This window comes from Babylonia areolata, chromosome 1 (genome assembly GCF_041734735.1).
Source record: "Babylonia areolata isolate BAREFJ2019XMU chromosome 1, ASM4173473v1, whole genome shotgun sequence".
NCBI classification, from domain to species: domain Eukaryota; kingdom Metazoa; phylum Mollusca; class Gastropoda; order Neogastropoda; family Buccinidae; genus Babylonia; species Babylonia areolata.
This window is the reverse complement of record NC_134876.1, coordinates 70,809,218-70,831,717: the sequence shown is the minus strand read 5'-3', so window position 1 is coordinate 70,831,717 and position 22,500 is coordinate 70,809,218. Positions and strand designations below refer to the sequence as shown.

Sequence of the window (22,500 nt, the reverse complement as noted above, 5' to 3'; positions counted from 1 at the left end):
TCTGCACAATACGTGTGGGCAATGGGAAAAAAACACCTTCCACTAATTATCTGCACTGAGAAACTAGGCCACACATCAGCACACTTTCAGGCTGCAGAATTCTGACCACGATTCTAAGAGATGAATGAAGCTCCCTGACGACAAATGAACAGCCGGTGTAATCTGAACGACGTGTATTGTCGGCTAACGTTCCCACCTTGCCTGAAACTGAGGTCTGGTTATTCCTTCTTCTTGGAGGTCTGAAATTAAATCTATTTCATCATCATCATCTTCTTTTTCATCATCATCTTCTTCTTCTGCGTTCGTGGCCTGCAACTCCCACGTTCACTCCTATGTACACGAGTGGGCCTTTGCGTGCATGACCGTTTTAACCCCGCCATTTAGGCTGCCATACTCCGTTTTCGGGGGTGTGCATGCTGGGTATGTTCGTGTTTCCATAACAGACAGAACACTGACACGGATGACAGGATCTTTAACGTGCATATTTGATCTTCTGCTTGCGTATACACATGAAGGGGGTTCAGGCACAAGCAGGTCTGCACATATGTTGACCCGGGAGATCAGAAAAATCTCCATCCTCTACCCACCAGGCGCCCGATTCGAACCCGGGACCCTCAGAATGAAAGTCCAACGCTTTAACCACTCGGCTATTGCGCCAGTCTATTTCATCAATATGGCTTCATAGCGTGCAGAAGCTCACCAGTGATCGACTCTGCCTTCAGCTGGTAATACCCACGGCGTGACAAATACCAAACGCGAGCAGTACATTGGACCGGAAATATTTTCACGGGGTTTTCATTGTAACAAAACAAAAACAAAACAAAACAAAAACGATACATAACTTCAGCTGTGCAACAAAGTCCAGGGCCATTACAGTTCTGAAAACAAAAACAGTATTCCATCCATATCAAACGATCAAGCAGCAGCAGTGTTGACGCATCTCTTCGTAAAAATCGAAACTCTTTTAACCATTTCAACACAAAGCTATCATTTCAATAATCACCAATTATCCCGCATCACAGCAATATGAACGGTGTGATCACTGCATCCCCCCCCCCCCCCCCCCCCCCCCAAGAACCACCGAACGTTGCTGTAATTTCAGCTTGCCTGCGGGTACCACGTAGACCTTCTGCAGCAAAGATCGTTCTGAACGACTGACAACAATGACAGCCACTCCCAATCTGTTTCTGTCTGCCTGTCTTTCTGTCAATCTGTGTGTGTGTGTGTGTGTGTGTGTGTGTGTGTGTGTGTGTGTGTGTGTGTGTGTTTCTCTCTCATGCACATACACATTTTTTTGTCACCGTGTTGCTTCTAGAATTACGGTTCTTTTCTTACATCATTGATTTTTTTTTTTTAATCACGATTTATTTTGATCCGGGTCTTCAAAATGCATTTCTTTTTGCAGTTAATGGTCTTGTCCTTCGTGTCACAATAATGAGGATGAAGGAAACAGGGATAGCGCGGAGTTATCTTTTCGTGCTGTTAACAACAACAACGGTTTTTTTTTTTTAAGAGCTAAAAGGCGTTGATCAAACATTATCCACAGCTCATAAATAACATCAAGCACTGACATGCTGGCAGGTACAAATCAGGTCCGCAGGAACTCGTCAAGAAACTTCCTTATCAAGTCCACATCTTCCACGAGAACCGCCAGACCAACCAAAATTAATCAATCCTCCCTCACCTCCCCTCTTCTGACCAGAGACCCACCACCCCTAACCCCTCTTCCCCCTTTCTCTACATGCCTAGACCATTGTCCACGCTGCCCAGCTCCGCCCCTCCACCCCCACACCCTCCAAAGTCCTGCCCTTAGAGGCGCACCGTCTCAATGTCACTCGCACTTCACATCTCTGGGTGGCGGCGATGGCAAATTGATGGCCAATCCATCTTCCAGGCCCCGCTCAGTGGCGGCTCCACAGTCCGCGCTGGGTGCCAGCTTCCGTGCCGGGTTCCTCTAGTCCCCGACAGCTTGTCACTAATCCCGACGTTATGGGCCCGACGTTGTCCCACACCTCGCTCACCCCGTCTGACGCGATTAAAACAGGGGGACAAACGACAGGGGAGGGTAAAGGGTGGAAATGGCACTGGGGACAGACAAGGAAAAACAAGCACGCGACAAGAACGGGAGGCTGGATTTTGCCCCATCACGCTTTTTGTCTAATGTCATTGTGGAAGCACGCCGGACTGAGCACGCCAAGTACGAACCACGGTGCCTCTCGCGTGGATGTGCTCTCTTCCCTCACGAAATATCCGAGAACTTCTTGTTCTCCCTCCTTTCACCACCCCCTCCCTACTTCCTCACCTTTTCAAACTCTATCACTTCCATTCCGTGAGAGAGAACGACACAGCCAATTTCATGAACGCCATCATCAGGACAGCTATGAATGAGTAACTAATGTGATCATGTCTGCTGTCTGACTGTAACGAATGATGTCTGTCTACGCCAGGGGAACAAGGACAACACACAACAGAACTGATGACTGAAGAACAAAGCTTTTCATTGCTGGGGTGACCTATTGCCTCAGTTGGGAAGACTACCGCGAGGAGAACTCTTTTGCACTGCGCAGCTGGAGCTTTTCACAGACTACATAACATCGACACCTATACAGTTCTTGGCTTATCTTCTCACAACAAATGAACAAGATATCACAGAAACCAGAAGCTCAGACGAGTAATAAAAAAAAAGTAGAATAAAAATACCGTTGTACTATTAAGCATACACTCAACATAACGGTGTTTTATACATACACAAAGGCCAGAAGTTTAGACTGACTGACTCCGGGGAGGGCAGGCCAGGGGTCGGCGTTGGTAAAATAACTGCACCAAAACTGCATTTTTATGTTTCTACCATTAGCCGTGTTCGTCGCCTTGTGTCTCTCTTTCTCTCCGCACCCTCCCTTTCACCATTCCCTTTCTCTCTCTCAATCAACCCAGTATACTGTCCTATCTGTAACTCTTTGTCTTTCCTTTTTTTATCATAATTTAATTATCCACACAAAGAGAATGGGACAGACACTGAGAGGTTGGGAAAACCATATCACGCACACAGACAACAAAGACGGTGCCGGACACAGGGAGACAAAGAAAGCCAGAAGTGGGACAGTCAAACGGGAGTCAAACTCCAAGCTTCCAACGAACATTGTCGGGTTTTCCCACCGCCAGAAGAAACACGGTCGGTCAAGCAGGAAAAAGAACGACACAACAAACTTCGCCCGGTCCCGAACTCACCACCCCACCCCGTGCCCCTCCTCCGAGGAATCCTCAGCCGCCTCCCCCTCCTCGATCGTTCAATCAGCGTACCGCCGGCAATCCCCTTACAGCTAATCGAATGGGCGCCCGGCCCGTGATTGCCTGCCCCCTTATCTACTGCCCGGCCCGCTCAAGACAGAGGAGAGGAAGGGAAGAGCGAGAAGGGGATGAAGACCTGGTGGTAATGGACTGATCACAGCCTATCGATCCGCCTCCAACACCATCTCCCTGCTGCCCGGCCCCCTAGACACCCACGTTATACATGGTCTTCAAAAGGCCCCGGTAACAGCCACCCACCCCACCTTCTCCCTCCCCTTCCAAGATACAGCCTCGGTAGACAAGCCTTCAAAGGACGCCATCCATCCTACCCCCCCTCGCCCTTCCCCCACCCAGTCCCCGTCACCAGACCCACCGAGGCGAGAAATCCCGGCGGCATGGTAGAGGTTGGAAAAGGAATTCCAGCCCCAAATAGCCTCCGACACTGACTAAATGGGCGATGGGCAAATGGGGGGCCGAATGGAAATGGACGCGAGCAGAGAAAGACTTTCACCTTGCCAAGTCTGGTCCCCCAATGCTTCATTTCACTCTACCCCCATGCCTTACCGAGCAACAAGATAGAGGTGAGCTCTTCACACTGACAGCGCCCCTTATGAAGTGCCATCCTTCAACCTGATGGCGAGGGGTGGTACTGCTGGGGGAGGGAGGACGGAGAGGAGGGTGAAGGGAAGGAAGAGGAACACTAAGACCTCCCCAGGGCTGGTGGCAGGCCAGACGCTGATGGAGGCACCAGAGACCGCCGTCATTTCTCTCTCCAATCCAATCATAGGCCAAAGCCCGAACCACCTATCTCCGGCCAATCAGGCGGCGACACGTTCTTCATCCCCCAGTCTGACTGACGGCGACCTCAGCGGCCCGATCAGCGCTGTAAGTCGGATACAAATACCCGTCAGACAATGGTGTCAAAGACTCGCTCTTTGATAAACCAGAGGTGCCGACAACCAATGTCTCTTTCAGCAATCAGACAACACTACGGTTAAAACTTCATCAGTCGCCACTACGCTACCACCAAGAAAATGAAAACCTCCAATACTTATTTTCTCGTTTACTCAATTTGACGAAAATATCATACTCAGACAGTTAGCACTTTTAATACGGTTTAGAAAGTTAGCTTTTGCTACTATTTGTTTTCAGGCTAAACACAGAGCTCTATTTGTGGTGTGATGACTACGCCGCCAGCAGTCTGCGGTAGCGGCCCCCCTGTCTCAGACAGAAATCCCACGATAACGACCTGACTTGCCGCCTTCATTTCGCTGTCGACCACAGTTCTATTTCTACCCAGATTCCTGGCTTATTCCGGCACGGTTCTCTCCTCCACCACCAGTTCTGGTTACGTATCATACGTCGCTTACCACCAGGAAGAGGAAGGTGGCAGAATGGTTAAGACGCTCATCTGCCAACACAAAGTCCCTGAGGGTCTGGGTTTGAATCCCGCTCTTGCCCTTTCTCCCAAATTTGACTGGAAAATCAAACTGAGCGTCTGGACGATGAACCAAGTTCCCGTGTGCAGCATGCACTTGGCTCACTGAAAATGAGCCCATGGCAACAAAAGGGTTGTCCTATGGCAAAATTCTGTAGACGAAATCCACTTTGCTTGGTACACACACACGCACGCGCGCGCACACACACACACACACACACACACACATGCAGTCGAAGTCTAAGCGCGTTGGGTTACGCTGCTGGTCAGGCATCTGCTTGGCAGATGTGGTGTAGCGTATATGGATTTGTCCGAACGCAGTGACGCCTCCTTGAGCTACTGAAACTGAAACTGAAAGTGAAACCGAAAACTGAAACTGGAACCGCTTACCACCAGCCGACATAAACCACAATCAACAGAGGTTTCGGACCGCGCACAATCCATCAATGAAGCAGGGCCACTCAATCTGGATAATGAACCAGATAATTCTGGGCCACACAACACGCATAATCAGGCGCAGTATTTTGCAACAGACATTATCAGCCAATCGGTTGTTCTCCCGAACACTTTTCTCGTCGGTGTAAATCAGTCTCCATAATTGTCCTTTCACGCTTTTTATGGAGCCACGTAATGTTGTAATGGTTAGCGTGTATACAAGAAAAAGGGTAAGTTAGCCGACACTGACTGGTCAAAACGTATCTCCTCCCCACACCCCTCCCACCAATTCATTCTCATTTGGAATGATGATATATTTCACAGAAACATAACTGGCGCATTTCTGCAGAAAGATATATCCAGTTTTAGTTGGACAAAGAAAACCAGGAGGTTATGCAAAGGCAGCCAAGACAATGAAACACACACACACACACACACAGAGAGAGAGAGAGAGAGAGAGAGAGAGAGAGAAGCAAAGAGAGCTGGAGAAAGAAAAACAATGACTCAGCAGTACAGACTGTGTATGACAACAAACATGAGAAATACTCACTAACAAGTCGAATGAAGAAAAACAGGACCTGAATCACAAGACACACACACTCAACACAAAGGAATCGACAGCACAGCAACAACAAAAAGACGCCATGGAGGGACAAACAGCGCGTCTGGGAAATAGAAACACAAAATACAAGAATGCTTTATGATGTCTTAAAGAGAAAGTCAAACTGAGGAGATGAAGAATAGCACTATTCATCACTAATGTTACATTACAGAACAGGATATGATAACATTACGTAAGGTCAAATCAGCGAAAATTATTGAAAACATAGCAACAAACAAAATATAAAATCAAGAATGGTAGGGGGTGGGGGTGGAGGGGAAGAGTGCGTATGTGAAAAAGAGAGAGGGAGATACAGACAGAGAGACAGATATATAAACAGAAAGACACGCAGACAGACAAAGATAGAGAGACAGTAAGACAGAAAACGAGAGAGACAGCCAAATAGTATTATTTTAAATGGAAACCGTTTCTTCGTTCTAAGATGATAAGCATATAAACTGAGTGTGTTTGTTTCTCTCTTTTTTTCAGCATTCTTGTGAAGAGAAAACAGAACAAAAAGAAACACACAAGACGGACAGACAGAAAGTCACAGAAAGAAACACACAAGACGGACAGACAGAAAGTCACAGAAAGAAACACACAAGACGGACAGACAGAAAGTCACAGACAGGCAGGACGGGTGTGGGGGAAAAAGAGACAGACAGACAGAGACACAGAGAATATGAGACACACACACACACACACCCATCCATCTACACACACACACACACACACACACACACACACACACACGCAGATAGGAGACTAATACTGTGAGAAACAAGGGAGTGGGGGTGGGGGTGGGGATGGAATTCGAAGATCACAGACACACACACACACACACACGCGCACGCACGCACGCACACACACCATAAACACCATACACACACACGCACATACACACACACACACACACACACACACACACCATACACACACACGCACACACACACACACACACACACACACACACACCATACACACACACAGAGACCAAAAACACCAACCAGTGCTGACAAGACTGTACACTGCAACTTACTTGCGAAACTCCTCCTGCAGAGCGTGCAGGCGCGCCCTGCAGGAGTCACTCTCCTCCCTCATCTCCTGCAGCCGTTGCTCCGTGTCCACCCGTAACATCCTCTCCCGCTCCACCTCCTTCATCACCCCCTCCCGCCCATCACGCTGAAACACACACACACACAAGGCAACAGCGGTCAATACAATGATGAAAATGGAATTGTTTGTGGGTTGTTTTTTTTGGGTTTTTTTTTTTAATAATAAATTGAATATCAAATCCAGCATATCAGTTGAATATCTGAATAAACAAACAAACGCATGATAAATAAATAATCAAATATACAAACAAATAGCCAACACAATACTTTCCCGAAAAACACACGACTTTAACTCAGCATTCGCTACCGTCAAGGAAGGTGCGTATTCCGCGTTTTCAAGACCAAGACAACTATCCTGTCATTAACACATGTGCACGATGGTAATCACCACGGGCAGTCACAGGTCACCCCAGAACTACATTAACTGCAGCAAAGAAAGTTCGCGCGATTTGTTCCAGACATACTAACTCATCTAGTCAGGACTGTCGTCTGCTGGCAAAAGTGTTTGCACGAAGGACCGAGCACTCTCACTAGGCACAGCGAGGCAGCCAGGAGATGGTTCTGAGTCACCTGCCCTTGGGTTCCTGTTTTGGTTTTTTGTTTTGTTTTTTCTCCCCGCCCACCGTACCGCTATAAATCACCTGTGCTACACCTCACCGACTGGTACCATGCTCACCACTGAGAACCAACGCACGCCGTCACCAACACACACACACACACAATACACACGTATACAGCATGCACACACACACGCGCACGCACGTACACAAGGAAACACACACACACACACACACACGATCAGCACTGCCGGTGAAGGGCTGAGAAAAGTGGCTGTGGAGGAATCGTCTTGAACTCAAGTCATCTTGTTCCTTACACCTTGAAGCTCATGATCTAAGTGCACCACATGGTACCTTAGGGTGACTAGCAGGTCCATCGACGATGTGTCTGTGTGCAGTTTAACTAGTGGAACAATAGCAGATTCCCGCCATGTTCGTGTGAGTGTTTCGATTTAAAATGATGGAATGGATGTCTTCATTTTTAAAAGTTAAAATAAGTATTTATTTTCTTTACGACGAGCCTGAAGGCAATTTCCTGTACTCGGTATCAGACAATGAAGTGAGTGATTGATTGATTGAAATAAGACAGTTTACAAAGACAGATGAATAAGACAGTTCACAAAAGCAGATACATTAGACAGTTGACAAAAATAACAGACAGATAAAACAGTACGATAGCGAGGTGACACGAATCGCTTCCATGGCTTGCGCTGTGCCCAGTTCGCGGATTCGGCAACTTCAGTCCACACCTGACAAATTTATGTGCTGTGTTTTACTGTTTGTGGCGAGCTTGTGTGTGTGTGTGTGGTTTAAAAAAAAAATTTTCAGCCTTAAAGTAAGCCATTTGCACGTTCCGAAGTAACACAGAATGCACTGTCCAAAATTTGCCTTGTGTCTGAAGATTTTAGTTCTTTTAGTGCATTGAATACCAGAACAACACATTTTGCACATTATAAAAGTGATGGAAACCATGCTCTCTAAATGTCGCTTTGATAAATGATTATTTTGTTTAGGCCTATGTCATCTTGTAAATCAACTTGTTTGTTTGTAGTTTTGGCAATATATCCCAAATGAAAAACAAAACAAAAAAAACACACACATAAGGACTAGAAATACTTCACGAACCACCAACACCAAAAACACAACCGAGTCAAACTACAAAAATCCTAAGGAACCTACACCTGGTTTCAGGTTGTTTTTTGTTTTGGTTTTTTTAAACCCTCCCCCTACGAAATTCTGTCACCCGGACCATCCTATCTTCTCAGGTAGCTCCACACAGAGGGCCACCAGCGGCAACAAGCAAGCCACCGCCACCAGAGCGCCGGCAAGCGGAACGGGAGGAAAACCACCCAGCGTGTCGGGCCAGCTGACGAAAAACACTACCTGCTGACGTCCCCCAGTGACGCTATCTACCCTGGTTATCGCACCTGGCGGAGCGCGATACACATCGACATCAGTGACAAGTTAACATCGATATATATGGCTGACATCGCACACCACTTCGTCCACACCCACAACACAAGACACCGCCCACAACAACCGCCTTATTCTTCATTCGGTTCCCCCTCTCCTCCCTCCCATTTCTCTCTCTCTCTCGGTTTTTTTCCCTAGCGCGCGTGCGCATATTGGTGTTTTCGTGCAGGGATCTACCAAGCAGTCTTTGAAAAGTCAGCGTGCTTATCAAGGTGTGTGTGTGTGTGTGTGTGTGTGTGTGTGTGTGTGTGTGTGTGTGTGTGTGTGAGTGTGTGTGTGTGTGTGTGTGTGTGTGTGTGTGTGTGTGTGTGTGCGCGCGCGCGCACGCATGCGTGCGTGTGTGTACACACGCGCTTGGAAGGAGCGTGCAGGTGACTGTGTGCGGGGTGGCAGTGGCAGGTCGACCGACAGATGGACATTATCAGAGCAGGAGGACGCTGACAAGTCTGGCGATGCCTGCTGCGGGTGGTGATGATGACTCACAGTCAACGGTAGGCTTCCAAGATGAAACGATTGATAATACTTCATGCCATGCTACTGTGTGTGGCGGGGAGGCGAGAGAGAGAGAGAGAGAGAGAGAGACAGAGACAGAGACAGAGAAGGACAGATACGGAGAAGAGAGCGAAGCGAGCGAGTGAGAGACCGACAGAGAGAAAGAGATAAAAGAAGAGAGAGAGACTTACAGACAGAATGAGAAAGAAAATGAAAGAAGAGAGAGAGAGAGAGAGAATAAAAGGAGAGAGAGAAAAAAAATAAAGGGAGAGAGAGAGAGAGAGAGGCAGACAAGAAAAATGAGTGGTGGATGATGCAAACGAGACAGTTCGTCTTTTGAGACGAGAGTAGATAACACTGACACACGATCAGAAAACAAGCCACAGAACCCCTTCAATGGCAGGGGACGGGGGTGGGAGATAATGTAATAATAAACACTTATTTGGTTAGAAAGCAAATTCAATTGATTAATTCAGTTATTGAGGAGTTGTGTTTCCTTCAATTCACTCTGTACTTTCTGCCCTCGCCCTCTGAAAGAGGGAGTTGGAAGGAAAAAGAGGGGTAGGGGAAAGAGAAAGAGAGAGAGACAGAGGGGGGTGGGGTGGGGGGGGGGGGGGGCTGGGAGAGACAGAACTAGGAAAGAAACAGAAACAGAGAAAAAGGATATGATATTCCGTCTTTCATGAGTTATTCCAAGTCTTTTATGACAATGTCTTGTAGCGTCCCTACATACACAAAAGACTGTTTACCTGAACTACACACGCGTACACGCTAGCACACACACACACACACACACACACACACACACACACGCACGCACGCTTAGTTCAGAAATAAGTTTTACGTATCCTGCATTATTCATTCTTCCCATCCATTCGTTCGTTGTTTTTGTTATTGTCGACCAGCTTGTATTCTCACCACCAGTCTCTGGTTGTCTGATCCTGTGATGTGTACATATTCCAATCTTTGTAATGCTGAAGAACAACAACACTGTAAAGCGTCTCCTGGCCTATATAAATAATAATCTAGGTCGCTCTCTCTCTCTCTCTCTCTCACTAACACACACACACATACACACACGCGCACGTGCGCACACACACACACACACACACACACGGCACCAGCAATATTGGTTTTCACGCCGGAAAAAAACCCCTGTCAAGTTCCTTTTCCAAACAGCCGACCCCACCGACATGTACCTGACACAGTGGAGCCAGGAAATCGGTCCGTCAATACCACCCATTTCCGCACGGGAACCACCAAAAATAGGCCACGGATGATGTCTAAACACCACCTCGGTTACACCCACATGGTCACCGGCACCCCCACCCCCCTCATTCCCACAACCACCACCCTCCCCCTAAAAAGGGGGGGGGGGGAAAAAGAGCAGAAATACAGTGTCATTCCTATGGTCAAAGGCTTAGCTGCCGATCAGATATCATTTCTAAGTCAAAGCAGAATGCGTTGAATTTCTTACCTAAAATAAATCAGTATACTGTTTATTCCCTGTGCTCACAAGCTTCGGAGTCAATCAGCTGTTTGTTTCTTCGGTCACATGACACACAGTTAAGCCATAATTTTTTTTTGTGTTTCGCGTACAATTCTTTTTTCTTTCTTTTTTTTTTTTTTCATGTTGAGCTTCCTTACTGACGCCTGATACGAGTTCCACTGTGGCCAATTCAGAGAAGAAGAAAAAATGACACAAAACCGCAGTTAAAGAGCACCTCAACTCATCGTTCTCAACACAAGGGCATAAACTTTCTACGCACACTTAAGCTTTTCATTGACAATCCCCCCCCCATCCCCTTTCCCCCACTCACCCCCCAAAACATCTCCCTTTTGAAGCCAGCGATTCCCCATACGGTGGTTCCCCTGCCCCCATTTCATCGCTCCGCCAGACACTCGGGGCACTCCGGCAGTCGATAGCCGTGAGATGATACTGGCACTAATACCCAAATAATCGTGAAAAACGGCCCCCCCATTTTATCATGTTCCTGCTGAAAACCCAGCTTGCATCAACACTGTTTGCTTGCAGAGCTGACAAGCTCCATATCATGTTCACAGAACACAGACTACCTGTTAGAAAAATCACACGCGCAAGCACGAAAACACGCGCGCGTGCGCACACAGCGCGCACACACACACACGCTTCCCTGTCGATACTTTCAGCAACGTGTCGAGGGCCGGCGCGAACCGAAATACATATGCATGGCGTTCGCAGAAAAACAACAAAAACACCAACAAACGCAGCTGAAATGCTGGAATATACAAGCCCCCCGCGCGTGCGGGCGCGCGCACACACACACACACACGCACACACACACACACACTAACGCGCGCGCGCGCACGTATGTCAACATAGTCAATGCAAACACAGCGCCAAGAACGCTTCACCGAGTGATCAATGCCCGATTTGGTTACAAATGGCCCGTGAGAGAAGTCAAGCAATGATCTTAATGCCTGTCCGTCCACTAGGGACCCGGGTGCTGGCATGCTGGCAATGCTACAAAAAGAAGAAAAAATATATTTATATAAAAAAAGAAAAAAAGACAAGTCCGCCGCAGCCTGGACGTATCCACCAATAACCTTTAGATCAGCAACACCCGAGATTCGCTGGCGCGCATACATATGTGAGTGGCACACACACACAAAAAAAAACCAACCTTTAATATGCTGAATTGCATTTGTTGGAGCACGTGCAGGCTATTCACAAGCTTGATGCGTGGCCAACCTCTGCGGAACGCGCAGACCGCAGTCATCATTCTGTCGCAGTCAGCATAATATGTAAAACCGATACAATTTGCCTTCCAAGCAACACGGGGCAAAAAGGTGTACCGTGCGCGACTACAAAGCGATTTTTCTGACACCGAGAATCAGGTAATGTTTTCATGAGAGGTGCTCCACACGCTCGTTAAAGGGGATGTTATGCAAATACGAACATAAAGCCCGATACGCACACCTCTGAAAACGGAGGACGGCTGCCTACATGGCAGGTGGTTTAAAAAAAAAAAAAAAAAAAAAAAAAAAAAAAAAAAAAAAGGTCAGACGCACACAACACCACTCTCTGATTGGTCCTCCAAACGCTTTAAAAAAAAAAAGGAGTTACTATGGAAATACGAGCATGTCCAACATGCACTTCCCTAAAAACGGAGTATGGCTGCCTAAGTGGCGGTGAAAATATCATATACGGTCATACGCGTAAATGGACATTCAGATATGACTGAATGTGGCTCACGAACACTAAGAAGAAGAAATCAGAGAGAGAGAGGCGGGGGGAGAGAGAGAGAGAGAGAGAGAGGGGAGAGAGGGGAGAGAGAGACGAGAGAGAGGAGAGACAGACAGACAGACAGACAGGCAAAAACGGACAGAAAGACACAGAGTGAATCTGTTTCCACAGTGAAGAAAAAACAACAAAAAAACAAAGTCGCTTTTTGCTTCAAAATGCACGTATTCACGGTTTGCGGTACAAGGAAAGGAAATCTCCGTTCACTTTATTCTTTATAAGTATTCTTTCCAATTGTGTCTTGCGATACCGTGAAAACACACAGCTACTATGAGGACAAAATGTTTTTTGCAGATCAACCATTTCATGGAATGGCTATGCCTTTTTTTTTTCATGACCCCGTTCCGTTCTGTGGGGCTGTAAAAAAACAAAACAAAACAACCAACAACAAAAACAAACACACACACACACACACACACACACACACACAAAACTTCAGTTGAACATCATTCTCTCTTGACACTTTGCATCACCTTTCAAACGTTTCGTTCGATTCGTGAGTTTATAAACTTAAATTTGTCCCTCATCTGTTTGCTTGTTTGTGGATAACTATAACTTAGTACAATCCTATCACGTCTACGTAACAATATCGCGGCACTGAAAGAAACGAGGTGGTTGTTGTTGTTGTTGTTGTTGGTGGTGGTGGTGGTGGTGGTGGTGTTTCAATTCATTTAGTGCATATCACTGTCGACGGCACGGGTTAACCCCCACTAACAGGCAAATAATAATGAGGACCGAACTTAAGAGGAAAAACTCTTACAATCAAACTGACAAGGCTTCGAGGATACATTCGAAACCGAGAACAAAACAGCTTTTGTCAAACTGTCCTTTGTAAATGAAAATGGGGAAAATAGTTTTGTTTTGTTTTTAAGTAAGTCGAATATATAAGCAAGCGATTTACGTACATATAAAAAAAGACAAACAAAAAACAAAACAAAAAACAAAGGAAAAGAAAAGAAAAAAAGACAGAGAGAGACAGACAGAAAGAAAGTAGCAGATTACACTTTACGCAAGTGAGCAACTACGTGACCAAGACAGAACCAAGATAAGCCAGAAAGAAAAGAGAGCAAGAGAGAAGCCATTGGTTTTTTACGTAATTAGCAAGCATCTAAGAAAGAAGAGAGCAGGAAAGAAAGAAGAAATAATAATAAAAGAAATCAAACAACAACAACAACGGTAACACAAAGAACAATACTGAACAAAACACACGGGAACTGGAACTGCCCTCCACACCATCACTGAACACTATGAAAACACCTTCACCTCAAAAAGACCGCACGTCACAATCTATCCACAACTCTTCCACCAATGCCGCTTCCTTTCTAATCCGCACACACACACCGATGCATGACAGAGACAGCGGGGGAAAAGAGGAAGAGGGGTGAAGACAAAGAGCGAGAGAGAGAGAGAGAGAGAGAGATGATGATGATGATGATGATGCAGCCAGAAAACCCAGAATCTGTTTACAAGGGGCGCTTGGCAGGGAATCCCCTCAGCGCCCCATCCTTTCTTACTGCTGGGTCAAGGCCTCAAAGAGCGTGGAGTCAATCAGGCAGTCAGAGTGCACTCATCAGCCCACCCTCAGCCACACTTGTTACTTCGTTTTCTCCTTTCCCCATGACACATCGCCCGGCAAACAGTGGGGGGATGTCACTTAGTGCGTACACGACTGCAGCATCTCATTATCACTCACTCCGGAATTCCCCCGTGTGTGTATGTGTGACAAAAGTGCCCCATGCCAGAAAAGCCCCAGTCTGTTCAGCTATATTTTTTTTTTTTATATATATATATCTAAAAATAGCCACGGAATGGGAAGATGATGAAGGAGGAAGAGGAGGAGGAGGAGGAGGAGATGGGTGTGAAGCCTACAGCGAAGCATACTCCTCTTCTCTGCCGAACGTATCGCACGTGTTTGTATTGGTGCCGAAGAACGACGCCCGGTGTTTGCGCACACTGTCTTTGTAGTGGAAGACCTGCTGCAGAGCTGCTTCACGCTTGGCGATCACCGTGTGATGCCAGCTGCAGACCACCCCTCCAACGGGATTTCCAGAAACCCGCACACACACACACACACACACACACACAGAGTCTCTATATGGTTCACATCCATAACTGCGATTCCACATTATTGATTTTCATGTCGTTCAGAGCCCAACCGGCCGCGAACTAAAGAATGCGCGCAAGCGAAGCGTTAAATCTAAACACGGATAGAAATAATTCATAAAAAAAAAAAAATGTCCAATGTCCCCCAACTTTCAAAATTTCACGCCGCCAATAAGAGACGAAAAATCCTTTTCACGTGATTAATAACATTTAATTTGGAGAGGGGAAGGGGGGAGTTAGTGTGGAAAGGGGGAGTATGGATTACTGCCAGAGTTACGTTACTGATCTGAAAAATGGGCTCTAAGGTAACTTTACCCCGCTGATAACAATCATCTCTGCTTGCAGACAGCCAACAGAGTCGACAGCTGGACAGAAAAAGGGAAAGCGAGCAGGTCTGAGGGCAGTTTGTTTCACTTGCACTCGCACAGGTTTCCCAGTTCCCACGGGTGATGATTGAAGATGTGGGCAAACAGAACTTGCCGCCCGGGTCGGAAAAAAGCCAAAGAAGAGAGAGAGAGAGAGAGAGAGAGAGAGAGACAGAGACAGAGAGAGACAGAGAGAGAGAGAGACAGAGAGAGTGAAAGAGAAGGGGAGGGTGATCAATCACTTTCCTTCTCTATCATCTCGCTGTCCAGCTTCAGGTATCGTCTTGCCCAATCACTATTTCAAACCATGGTCGCTGTCTTTCAAACTGTCCTGCTTATAGTGTCACTGATGCCTTCTACTTTCTCCCTCAGTCGCTCTGTCAGTCGATTAAAGAATCAAATAAGACGCTGCGTCTATTTTTGTTTATCTTTTCGACGAAACAGACTGTACTTTAAAGGAGCGGGTAAGACGCGTACAAGCGCGTGCGTGCTTGCGTACGAACATATATCCGTATGAACACACGTTTTTGTGTGCGTGTTCTTCGTGTCTACAATGCACGACCCTATGTATAAGGTTGGTGTTCGTGTGTGTGTGTGTGTGTGTGTGTGTGTGTGAGGTGTGTGTTCAGGCAGAAGTCGGTCACTTCCTTTGATGCGGGCACTAATCGGATCAGACACGAACCCGTACAGATCTATCCAACCCAACAAACCACAAACCTCGCCACAGACACATACACACAGACACAAACACAGACACACACACACACACACAGGCACCCAGGACAGAGCCAGTATCGGGGGGGCATTACACTAATACCACCACCCCGCTATACACACACGTACGTGAGGCAAACAATAACCAGATATATCACTGATCAGCTCTCCAGCAATGCCAGGCCCAGGCCGTGACCATCCGACACAGGAATGGGTCCCCTGGGTACCACTACCACATCGACTTCTTTCACTTTGTGATCGTGCTCACAAAGCATCATCATTTTTTTAGACAGAGGGAGAGGAGAGAGGGGGCGGAGGGGGGGGGGCGGGGCAGGCTGGAGGGAAGGGATGGTAGGAGGGAGGGGGGAGACAGAGAAAGTGGAAAGGAGGGGAAGATGGAGGTAAAGAAAGGGGAGGAAGGGAAGGAGAGAGGAAGGGAGAGAGAGGGTGAAGGAGGAGAGGAGAGAGAGAGAGAGAGAAATAGATTTTTACTGTCGTGAAAAAAGGGGGTCTTTATGTAATCTAAAGGCATGAAATTATGCAGAGGTATGCAAATAGTTCACATAAAGCGATCACAGATCAAGACCGTCTGAAGCTGTAAAAGACGGAAGAGCACGACAGTCAACACCTTCAACGACATTTTAGGACATCATTCTGTTTCCTGAAATGCGAAGACGGGGTGTCTGTCCACTGTGGTTTTTCGGATACACTAACAAAGTGGTAAATCTTGTGATCGACCAAACTATGCCACACACATGAAAACACACGTGTACAGTCATACACACACCGAAGGAAGACTGAGATACTGACAAACAGGGGCAGAGACAGTCATGGAGACAAAGAGAGACAGTACGGGGAAGACAGTTTCATTTTCAAGGTATCAGAGCGTGCGGACTGTCCATATACGTTACACCACGTGTATTATTGGGAGGGGGGGGAGGGGGGAGGCATCAAAATGGCCCAAGGTTATGGACCCCAACAATAGCTAAATACAAATCGACTCCCACACTGTGGCATGTAATGCGGGGAACGACGGCTGATCCGGACAGGCTTAAAAGACACCCTCTAACAAACAGACTCAAAGAAAGACGATGTTTTTGTTGCAAAACCCATCAAGGCAATTACGGACATACTGAAAACTAAACACTGGGGGGGACCAGGCCAGCAGGAGTGTGCGTGAGCTCTAACGAGTTAATGTGGCCTCACTTGGCCAGCCTACTGGGACCCTAACTCAACGTTCAGGCCTCAACTGCTGTGCGTGTGTTGCGCCTGTCTTCGGTCCGGCCCGAAAGGCGCAACGACGCTTGATTTCTGAGGGCTTTAATAAGCGGCCCGGTCTCCGATGACGAGTGTTTCATTCATCACCGTGCCAGGAGCCGCCAGGACCGGCCCTCTGCGGCACAGCACACCAAGGCCTCGTGCAGCACAGCACAGCACAGCACAGCGGCCGCCGTAAAGCAGCTTCACGAGCCCGGGAGACGAGGCTGGCATCCTGGCGCCAGCAGTGTTTGTTTTCTGCCAGCCTTTGTTCCAGCGCCCCCCACCCCCTCCGTTTAATTTCTCCTCTTTCCCTTTTATCTCGCTTTAACGGCCAGTCTCCGACAGAATGAGCCATCTCTCTTTTCACTTTATCTCTTCGTTTTCCTCCCTGGGGAAAGAGAACAAAAACTAAAGACGCACGATAGACTAGAAATGCCTGAGCAGTCAGTGTTGTCCTTGGAATAATGATGCAATCACGCACTTTGGGTGGGATTGTACAGGTAACGGCACGTGTGATGTATCTGAGCAAAGAAGACGCATTCCACGTATCGCTTCTCTCTCTCTCTCTCTGTCTCTCTTTGAGATGTCTGAACACTGCAAGCGAAGACCCCAATCTTTTTTCCTTTTCCTGTGGAGAGACAGAGAGCTATGCGGCGGCAACCTCTCCAGTCTCTCTTCCGCAGCCACCCTCTCCCCTTAGCTCGCACCGCCCTCTTTTACCCCCCCCCCCTCCCCAACCCCCTCCATCCCCTTTACTCAATATCAGCCCCTTGAGGCAATTCTCTAATTGCTGGGCCGCACAGTCTCCCACGCCACCGTGATGCACCTGTCTGTGTTTCCCATCTGCAGAACCTGTCCCGGAAACTTTATATAATTATGCTAAATACCTCCACGGGACGGAGAAGGAGAAAGAAACAACAAAACACGACCACACACACGCAAATAAACAAGCCGTGCACCCAGCATGCAAACATAAGTCTATAATAAGCCGTTCATACATAACCCAGATAAAATGATTTTGTTAAACAGATTTCGTGTACACACAGTCTGAATCGCGCACTCAGAGTAAATTAATCCAGCAGTTTCGGTTTCGGTTTGAAAGGGGTGGTCTCAAGCTTGCATGATGTCCACAGTGCAAACATGTTCTCTCTCTCTCTCTCTCTCTCTCTCTCTCCTTACTCTCCGCGTGGCTTTCTTCACTGGCGAAAAATGTAAACCCTGTATGTACTCTCTAACCTTCAAGGAGGTTGATAGTTTCGTACATGGTAGTCCCATGGAATGCACACCTTTCTTATAAGTAGTTCCTGAGCATCGTTCGGGACTGCACATACCAGAGTATGATCTGAGTGGATCTGTTTAAATGGGTCGGTGGGAAGGGGGGGGGGGTGCGGGGGGCAGGTCTCAGATCTGCACACACACCCCCCCCCCCGCCCCACCCCCCCCACCCCCCCATGAAAACAGTAGCAACAACAGCAGCATCAGGGAGGCAGGCGTGCAGGCAAGACCAGAGGAGGGGGGGAGGAGGAGGAGAAGGGATGATGTACGACGACAAGATCAAACGGACACTTGCATCTATATGCCGTGGTAGCAAGCTCCACCGCCCCTCCCCCTCACCCCATAACCCACGTCCCCCTACCCTCTCAGTCGCGTGTTGCCGGGCCTGCCAGCTTTGCCTCCCCCTACTACCCCGGCACGTGCTGACTGGCACCAAACATGCGCTGCCGCCTGCCGAAACAGATGCACCGGAGCGCTATGGAAACTTAATATTGGTATGGGAGAGGGGCGGGAGAGGGCGTCCCGTGGAAAGAGATTCCCCGCCATCTCCGCGATACAGGTCGCCCGGGAGGGATGCGGCGGCATTCCATACTCAAGGTCACACACGCACGCATTTATTTTCAGAGCACGTTTCAGCGGACGCCTCTCTCGGCAGGAGGAGCGAAGGTATGTTGACGCTGAAATGTTTGTCTTCCAACGATCGTACGTGCTCAGTTAACAAACTGGCCGCTGAACTGTTTGGGGAGCAAGCAGGTCTGGCGCCCGGACCTTCAGCTTGCCCGCCATCTCCAGGTCCATACCCAAGGATCGAAACTCTTGTCTAGGAAACTCTTGACAGTTGGTAGACTTCTTTCCCCTCGGCCATCCACCGTGCTTTCCACTTCACCGCTCTAGCATGTAAATTCTTTATTGGTCAGATCTGGAATCACCCGCTCCTCATCCCCTCCGAAAAACTCTAGAAAGAAATGCAGAGCCATCTCGCCTTCACCCCATCTTCCCGCTGGATGGGACAGTGTGCATTCCGCGGATCCGTCTTAGCCTCTGTCAACTCTACTCTTACCGATGATATTGGCGTACAACCCGCACGCCCGAAGATAGCTGACGCTGTCTGATATACAAGACACAAGACACACATAAACATAATAATGACGCAATGTTTCACATCACCTGGATGATTGTTTCTCCAGACTCGTGCAGCCTCGTGCACACGCTGGATGATTGTGTTCGCAATTCAATCGCTTCAGTATCGAGGCCGGAAAGGATTTTAATCTAGCAGTGCCTGTAAAAGTTTTCAATGCGAATTCAACGTGGCTTCACTATCCAATGTCTGATAAACCATGTCAGTTTGGTTGCCACTTGTGTGGTCTCACTAAAAAACAACAACAACGAATCGTTTCTACCACTTCACACACAAAAAACTTTGAAGTAATGTTTACCTGCTATCAGAAATGGTTATCATCGTCTATTTCTGCAAGCCATGGCATTTTTCTTCTTCACCTCCTCCACTTATCTTCCGTGTGTTGTGTAAAAGCGTGCGTCCGTCCGTGCGTGCGTGCGTGCGCGTGTGTGTGTGTGTGTGGTGTATGTGTTTGTGTGCACTGTGCGCGCGTGTGTATTTGCGTGCGTGCGGGCATGTGTATGCGTAAGCACCCCTTCCCCACATTACCCTCCCCGACCGAGCGGACAGAAGTGGTGGCAGTCATCACCAGCCGCCAAGCAGCCCCCGGTGTGTACAGAGAGTTATCACGGGCCGCGCCATGCTGGCAGGCCTCACTCCGCTGATTATGAAATCGTCTGTTGACGAGACTTCAAGCTGGGCCCGATAGGATGAACTGTTCAAAGTGAGGCCGAACCCCAAACACCCAAACATCTTATCTCCACCCCGTTCCAGCTCTTGCGTGCCTATCTGGCCCTCGCCTTCTGCTCGGCAGCAGCCATCGTCTATGATTGCCCGACTGGCGTCAGACGTTGATAAGTCCCTCCAAGGGAGGGAGGGAGAGGGGGTGGGGCGGGAGGTAGACTTCAAGATGCTGCATGCAGACTGACATCGGGAGGTTCATCATTCCGTGCGCATTCGGGTCATTGCCCAACCAACACAGCAGCAAGGACAGGCAAGCGTGCATGCGCCAGCGTTCCCTGAGTTACGAGTTCCTGACTGATAGTCCTGCTGTTATCAAATTAAGAGGTGGAAATGCTGGCGATAAAACACGTGCAGGTATCATCAACAGACTATTGACTTCTCGAACCCATTTATCTTTTTCGAACAACCCATTTATATCTATAAACAAACAAACAAAAGAAGGTCATATGATGTGACAGCCGTCATCTCCCAACGTATTTTTCGTTGTGCACTGTCATCGTTGTCAGAGGGAATGTTTGGGGGAGGGGGTATGCCAATGATGTGAAACATAAAATGGGGTAGTTCACCGTAATTTAAAGACATACATCATAAACTGATATTTCACAAGTATGTTAATGTCAATCAGCAAAATCCATTTTGCCAGGAATGAAAAAAACCACACAAAAAAACCCACAATGGGAGGGGGTCGCCTCGCCTATCAAACAGCCGCTATTCTCTCTCTCTCTTGTGTGTGTGTGTGTGTGTGTGTGTGTGTGTGTGTGTGGAGGGGAAAGGGGGGTAATCTGACAGACTGTGGGGTGCAGAAAGCCCCCTCATCACCTCCCAACTCCCTCCACTCCATTCCACCTAATCCGTCTCCACGTCACCGGCACGTCACCTGAAGTGCTGCAGTCAGTCCCCTGCTTCAGACAGCGGCTGTGGCACCGGCTGGCTTCCTTGAGGCCTCTTCCTCACCTCCCCCATTTTGGTGCCTGCACTTATGTCAGCCTTTGTCTCTTTTAGTGCTCGTGATGTTTTTCTGACCTAAAGGGAAAACTGTGTGTTTATGTCAGCCTTTATCTCTTTTAGTGCTCGTGATGTTTTTCTGACCTAAAGGGAAAACTGTGTGTTTATGTCAGCCTTGTCTCTCTTAGTGCTCGTGATGTTTTTCTGACCTAAAGGGAAAACTGTGTGTTTATGTCAGCCTTGACTATTTAGTGCTCGTGATGTTTTTCTGACCCAAAGGGAAAACTGTGTGTTTATGTCAGCCTTGTCTCTTTTAGTGCTCGTGATGTTTTTCTGACCCAAAGGGAAAACTGTGTGTTTATGTCAGCCTTGTCTCTTTTAGTGCTCGTGATGTTTTTCTGACCCAAAGGGAAAACTGTGTGTTTATGTCAGCCTTGTCTCTTCAGTGCTCGTGATATTTTTCTGACCCAAAGGGAAAACTGTGTGTTTATGTCAGCCTTGACTATTTAGTGCTCGTGATGTTTTTCTGACCCAATGGGAAAACTGTGTGTTTATGTCAGCCTTGTCTCTCTTAGTGCTCGTGATATTTTTCTGACCCAAAGGGAAAACTGTGTGTTTATGTCAGCCTTGACTATTTAGTGCTCGTGATGTTTTTCTGACCCAAAGGGAAAACTGTGTGTTTATGTCAGCCTTGTCTCTCTTAGTGCTCGTGATGTTTTTCTGACCCAAAGGGAAAACTGTGTGTTTATGTCAGCCTTGACTATTTAGTGCTCGTGATGTTTTTCTGACCCAAAGGGAAAACTGTGTGTTTATGTCAGCCTTGACTATTTAGTGCTCGTGATGTTTTTCTGACCCAAAGGGAAAACTGTGTGTTTATGTCAGCCTTGTCTCTTCAGTGCTCATGTCTTTTTGACCCAAAGGGAAAACTGTGTGTTTATGTCAGCCTTGACTATTTAGTGCTCGTGATATTTTTCTAACCTAAAGGGAAAACTGTGTGTTTATGTCAGCCTTGTCTCTTTTAGTGCTCGTGATGTTTTTCTGACCCAAAGGGAAAACTGTGTGTTTATGTCAGCCTTGTCTCTTCAGTGCTCGTGATATTTTTTCTGACCCAAAGGGAAAACTGTGTGTTTATGTCAGCCTTGACTATTTAGTGCTCGTGATGTTTTTCTGACCCAAAGGGAAAACTGTGTGTTTATGTCAGCCTTGTCTCTTTTAGTGCTCGTGATGTTTTTCTGACCCAAAGGGAAAACTGTGTGTTTATGTCAGCCTTGACTATTTAGTGCTCGTGATGTTTT

General features: G+C 47.6%; 1 protein-coding gene across 7 annotated transcripts in view; it reads right to left on the bottom strand.

The window, feature by feature from the left end:
* The window catches only part of LOC143286749 (uncharacterized), a 276,442-nt gene that overhangs the window by 48,401 nt on the left and 205,541 nt on the right, over window positions 1-22,500 (bottom strand). For all 7 annotated transcript variants that reach the window (XM_076594492.1, XM_076594483.1, XM_076594502.1 and 4 more), the window contains one exon: window positions 6,802-6,944. In XM_076594492.1, coding sequence (XP_076450607.1) covers window positions 6,802-6,944 — 143 coding nt within the window. The remainder of the gene's footprint in view (window positions 1-6,801; window positions 6,945-22,500) is intronic.